This window comes from Zea mays, chromosome 6, assembly GCF_902167145.1.
Source record: "Zea mays cultivar B73 chromosome 6, Zm-B73-REFERENCE-NAM-5.0, whole genome shotgun sequence".
NCBI classification, from domain to species: domain Eukaryota; kingdom Viridiplantae; phylum Streptophyta; class Magnoliopsida; order Poales; family Poaceae; genus Zea; species Zea mays.
The window spans coordinates 170,164,003-170,170,044 of record NC_050101.1 but is presented as its reverse complement, the minus strand read 5'-3'; the positions used below and the strand labels follow the sequence as shown (position 1 = coordinate 170,170,044).

At 45.5% G+C, this 6,042-nt stretch overlaps 1 protein-coding gene across 1 annotated transcript; it reads left to right on the top strand.

The window, feature by feature from the left end:
* The first annotated feature begins 3,448 nt into the window (after window positions 1-3,448).
* Window positions 3,449-4,856, top strand: LOC100272885 (O-methyltransferase ZRP4). The gene is made up of 2 exons (NM_001147338.1): window positions 3,449-4,317; window positions 4,409-4,856. Exons 1-2 carry the CDS (start codon window positions 3,505-3,507, stop codon window positions 4,700-4,702), a joined length of 1,107 nt encoding a protein of 368 aa, NP_001140810.1. The 5' UTR covers window positions 3,449-3,504; the 3' UTR covers window positions 4,703-4,856.
* Window positions 4,857-6,042: the final 1,186 nt, after the last annotated feature.

The following is a 6,042-nucleotide window of genomic DNA, read 5'->3' as shown; positions in this document are numbered from 1 at the left end:
ATTTGTGCATCCTAGCTTGCTGTGACAGACTATAAATGGTAACCAAGGCACCGTAGCTTAAGGACGGGCCCAATGGGTGGTCCATATAGACCAGTGGATGATCTCTGTTTTTTTTTCTTTTTTGATATTTTTTCTGAAACATCCTAAGCGTAGCAGATGGGTCCGCTAGTGCCATAGCTACTCCTAAGTTCACAGCTTGAGGAGATGTGGCTTAATGAGGGGAGAATGTCATGACCTAGCCATTTGCCCAGAAAGAAAATAGCTAAGGCCAGTGACGGACCCAGGAATTAAAGGTGACCTAGACAAGATTATGCTGTGATCTCCCACGCCTGTGCTCACGCCATGTACGACTTATTGGGTGTGTCCTCTACAGCTGGTCATCAGTGACCGGATTGGGCTAAACCCAATTATCTATCTCTTTAAATGGGCCCTTGATTGGGAGGGCCCACGCTAACCTCGGTTGGAGCCCCAAGGCACACGACACTATAAATATAGGACTAAGGGGTCGCAGGAAAAACTAACGCTAGTTTCTCGCCCCAAAACCCTAGTCCCCAGAGGCCCCCATCGCCTAGGCGTCGGAGTGTTTGGAAACGCGACAACCTACAGCGGCTCGGATCCCGATGTCTGTTGCTTCTCTGCAGAGCAACGGTATGAAGATAGCAACATCAACAACAAGGTGTGTTTTCCCGTTTCTCTGAGTAGATCAGTAGATCAGATCTACATATCATCAAGGTTTTATTTTCAGTTACGGATTGGTATTATAGAGACTTAGGAATCGATCCTAGACAATATAGATTATAACACGACTATGCTGCTTACTTGCTTCTAGGTACAGTACCTGCCTGCTTCTATTTATTATCGTCGGCATGGCAGCCTAGACCACCGCCTATGGTGGCTGGTGGTGGTGGATCCGCCATTGGCTAAGGCCTCGTTCGGTTCTTACGGATTGAGAACCTTGGAACCTGGAATGGTATTACTAATATATATGATTTTAATGAGCAGCTGGATTTGTTCTAAGGTTAAATCAGGATAACCGAACGCACCTTAATGCAGTGTAGGTTTGGGCTTGGACAGTTGGATCTACGTGCCTATCTATTATTGGGTTGAGGCGTTGAGCTCGTGTGATATGTGCTGTAGAGACCTGGAGTAACAGGCATCGATGTGATGAATAGATGAAACACATGTTTATCCTTTGCTGTTGTGCTTCTCTCCCGATCCCATTGCTGAGCTGCATGTTCCACCTCGAATATCGAATCCCTAATGCTTGTCTACCTACCCTGATAGAGCACCTCCAAAAGCCTAGCTAAACTGATTAGTATCAGTAAAAATAAATAGACGAGGCTATCCAACAGACTCTCCTTTCTCGCTACTGTTTCCTACTCGCCATCCCATCGAAGTTGCTAGGTATTACCCAGTCTGCATGCCTCGCCATCTCCCTCCTCCCGTACGCTCGCTCCACTTTCCACGCATATTTCTCGTCGTGCACATTTCTGTCGTCGCCCCTGCCGAGCCTTGACGCCCGCAGTGTTCTGGCGCCCTGTAGATTCATTAAAGTATTCCTATCTCATGTCAAGCACGGCGACACAGTAGATTTATTAAAGTACTACTATCTCGTGTCAAGCACGACGGCACAGTAGATTCATTTCCTATCTCATCATGTCAAGCATGTGCCATAGATTCATTAATTTTTTCCCCTTTTAGCATATATAAAATCTATTGTATTGTACATTGGTCAATTATCAACAAGGTATATTCAATGTTTCCAAGGCGATTTGAATATTGATAAGCAATATTTGAAGAGTCTGCTGGTTTACTTCATCGTTTAGGAAAGTTGTCTATTTTTAAGTCCTTAGAGCATTGTTCAAGAGACTAGCTAAATAGCTTGTCAAGCTAAATTTTAGCTACTTAATAGGAAAATAATTATCCAACGGACTAGTCATTTAACTTGACAAACTATCCGTCTCTTTAAATTAACTCTCTCACTAGCCAAATTTGGCTAGCAACTCTCACTAGCCAATCTAAATTCCATGTTAGAGAGTCTGTTGCAATGAGATGTTATATATAGAGTTTAATCTTTATAGAGAGACAAATAAATAGTCAAAATAGAGAGTTAAAAATAAAGAGTCTCTTAAAGTTGCTCTTATAAAACTCTAAATTTAGCTAAGATTATATTTTTAAAGGAATACAAGTGGATTGAAAAGTGAGAGGTGTAAATGAACTCATGCATTTCCTCTATTTATTTAGAGGATGGATAATTTTTTCCTTGAATTTTTTAAATTTCAACCGGTTAAAACGGTGCAAACTAATTAGACACGACATGTGCGATATCGATATCGATTAGCTCGACTTCAACATTGATGTACCAATTGGACCGACCGATCGACAGACCCATGCATGGACCAACATTAGAACTGGATCGGTCAATACGGACTGACGGCTCGTGCATGTGATCTGTTTTGTCTGGAACCAGCCTAATATAGCTTTTGTCCGTGGTGCAATCAATTTTGGTAAGCAGTCTATTTGGTAAGCAATCAATTTGGTAGGAGAAGCAGACAAACATGTCTGTAAAAGTTTAGAATCCGTGCCAAACAAACCGTGCGAGATGAGCTTTCGCACAATTTGTCGTAGAACCCACCTTGTGATGGCAATCGTTTGCGCTAGGGGACCAGCTAGCTAAAGGACACTGTACTATGATGTGGAATTTGGACATTTGGTGCTATTTAAATGCAAGGCAGTGCTCTTGCCCTTTGTTTTAAAATATATATTTGGTGCTATCTTCCCTCCTAACGTGAAATTCGTGTACGCCGGAGCATTTCCCTATGACTACCAGCAATTAAGGGCCTCTAGAATGAGTGACAGATCAAGCGCAAGAATAAAAAAACGTGGAATTTTGATAGGAATACATGGGCAAAAACAGAGGATTGAGAAACACAGAAAGACTAAGGAGTGAGCCGGCCGTTTGGATAGAACATATGAAATAAACAATAAAGGTTGATGAACTATTATAGTCATACCTTCCAATGCTTAGCATATGAACTTCTTCGAATCTAGTTTGGAAATTTAAACCATCTTCAGGATTTTTGGAGATTGAAGGAAAAAAAATAACTTAATTTTTATCTCAATCCTCGAAAATTTCAGAATGAATTTAAGTTTTTCAAACTAGCCCTTAGTTTTTCTACGATCGAATTCGAATCCTTCGTTCCAAAGGCATGAACAGTCTCAGTCCTGTTAAGGAAAATGATATCCTCTATTTTTCCTATGAAAATCCTCCCTCCAAGGCTCAAATCCAAAGGAGGCATAAACCGATGTATAATATATCAAATCAAATAAATCAAGTAGACAAACCATAGTGTCACATCTCAAAGGATCATCAGAGCGCGCAATCACTAAACGGCGAGTCTATATATGGAGGCATTCTGTGCCTAAGAGGCTCACAATCGGAGTAGATCAACAATAGCTCTGCTTGTTTTTTTTTTCAAATAAAAAAAGCACGAGCTCAGCGACATGGCGCCCGCCAAAGCGCAGCACACAAGCACTAACCAGCAGACATTGCTGGATGCGCAGCTCCAGCTCTGGCATCACGCCTTCGGCTACGTCAAGTCCATGGCGCTCAAGGCCGCCCTAGACCTCGGCATCCCCGACGCCATCCACCAGCACGGCGGCTCAGCCACCCTCCCACAGATAGTCACCGAGCTGGCCGCACTCCACCCGTCCAAGACACCGTGTCTGCGACGCCTCATGCGCGTGCTCACTCTCACCGGCGTCTTCGGCGTCGTCGTTCAGCACTCGACGACCGACGGCGGCAGCGATCTTGTCTACGAGCTCACGCCGGCGTCTCGCCTCCTGGTCGGCTCGGCGCCGTCCAACGGCCCGAACGTGAGTCCGTTTCTGAACATGATCCTCGGCACCGCCTTCGTGTCCTCCTTCCTCGACCTCGGCGAGTGGTTCCAGCACGAGCTGCCGGACCCGTCCCCGTTCAAGCTGGCGCACGGGCAGCACGTGTGGGACATGGCCCGCCACGACGCGAGCTTCGCCAAGCTCTGCGACAGCGGCATGGTCGCGGACAGCGGGTTCATCATGGACGTCATGGTCGAGGAGTGCGCCGACGGTGTTTTCCGAGGGATCAGCTCCCTGGTCGACGTCGCCGGCGGGCTCGGCGGCGCTGCCCAGGCCATCGCGAAGGCGTTCCCGCACATCGACTGCAGCGTGCTGGACCTCCCGAACGTCGTCGCCGCTGCGCCCACTAGCACCGACGTGAAGTACATCGCCGGCGACATGTTTCAGAGCATCCCAGCCGCAGACGTTGTCTTCCTCAAGGTCTGGCTCTGGCGTGGGATCGTATTTAGAATAAAATGGGTTCGTAATTTTGTGATTTTCGCTAGCTACTTACGTGTTTATGTGGTTTCAGTGGGTTCTGCATGACTGGGGCGATGCCGAATGCGTCAAGATATTGCAGAACTGCAAGAAGGCCATACCATCCGAAGGAGGGAAGGTGATAATAATGGATATCGTGGTTGGAGCGGGGTCGTCCGACCGGAAGCATGTAGAGACGCAGGTCTTGTTCGATCTCTTTATCATGGCTATCAATGGAGCCGAACGAGATGAGGAAGAGTGGAAGAAGATCATTTTCGAAGCCGGATTTAGCTCTTACAATATCATACCCGTTCTGGGTGTTCGATCCATCATAGAGGTCTACCCGTAGTCCATACAAGTTCATGTAACAAAGTGCTGTTTTGGGCGACCCTGATGCAGTTTCGTTGAAAGCGTCCCTGCATGATGCTAGAATCAACAGCCACACACAATAATTAATAATTCGCATCACGTGGACAACTTTCCATGTGTTTGGTTGCTCTCGCATATGAAGAGCCAGACTCTGCACATACATTGACCACGGCTTGACCTGTGTTTGGTTCGCTGCATCTAGCTATACTGGCACACACGTATCGATGCAATCTAAACTTATTTGGCTGCATCCACAGATACGTAGAATTGGTCGTACCGAGTGAAACAGGCTCATGCGAGCTTGGCTACGCACGTCCACGCATCCAATCACACAGAAAATTGTGAATCGCGACGAACAGTCATTGATGTTAAACCATATTGTGAGTGGTGACTACTTTGTGTGCGCACATGTAATAATATTATATTGCCAACGGATGCTTTTTCTATGAAAAAGTTCTTTTGTTCTCTAAAAAATGTAACTAGTACCATGTCGTGATTAAACTACTCGAGCCATGTTTGTTTCGGTTTCTGGGCGTCAAAATCGGCTTTTGACAGCTAAATGTCGTGCTTCTCAGCTCGTTTTCATTAGAATCGCTTGCATGAAAATTATGCAAATCAATGTGAACGTAGAAGCTGTTGAGTTGTCGCAACGTGAGGAATTTGCCGTTTTCTAAACCCTAAACCATACATACCCCTTTACCTTCCTCCACATACAAGTCCTGCGATATCCAGATTTTCATGACAACTAGATTCACTATAGAAAAATTGAAAAAACCTGTCAGCCTAACTAAAAATGTTGGCCCCGCGTTCTTAAAGAGGTTAAGAACGTCGGTTTCTACAGCCCGATGTTCTTAAGGTTAAGAACATCGAATCGCGCTATAGCCGAGATACCTAATGTTAAGAACGTCAGCCAGAAGGAGGTCGACGTTCTTAATTGATTTAAGAAACACGCGCCCGACTTCCCTTCTTCTCTTTTTTCTCTCCCGTCGGCCTTTCTCCTGTGACCTAGCCGTCGGTGCCGCTTCTCCGCCACCACGCCTGCTTGCCATCACACCTGCACATCACCATGTCACTGCTGCCCAAGCTGCCACTCCTCTGCGTTGTGCCTTCTATCGTGGTCTGTCCTCCACCGATGAACCCTAATGTCGCGTCTCTGGTGAGCCCCGATTTCATAGTCTCCAATTTTACAAACATCAGTGAATGCATGTTTTCATAGTTTCCAATTTCATGTTCCAAGTATACAAGGAAGAAAATGTATTGAGATATGCAGTCTTCAATATTATGATTCATGATTATGTACTTATGTTTGCACTTTTATTT

Bases quoted from the DNA above. Each gene is read 5' to 3' on its own strand.
- LOC100272885 (NM_001147338.1), top strand. From the start codon at position 3,505: ATGGCGCCCGCCAAAGCGCAGCACACAAGCACTAACCAGCAGACATTG. The intron at 4,318-4,408 runs GTCTGGCTCTGG...ATGTGGTTTCAG, and splicing joins CAGACGTTGTCTTCCTCAAG to TGGGTTCTGCATGACTGGGG.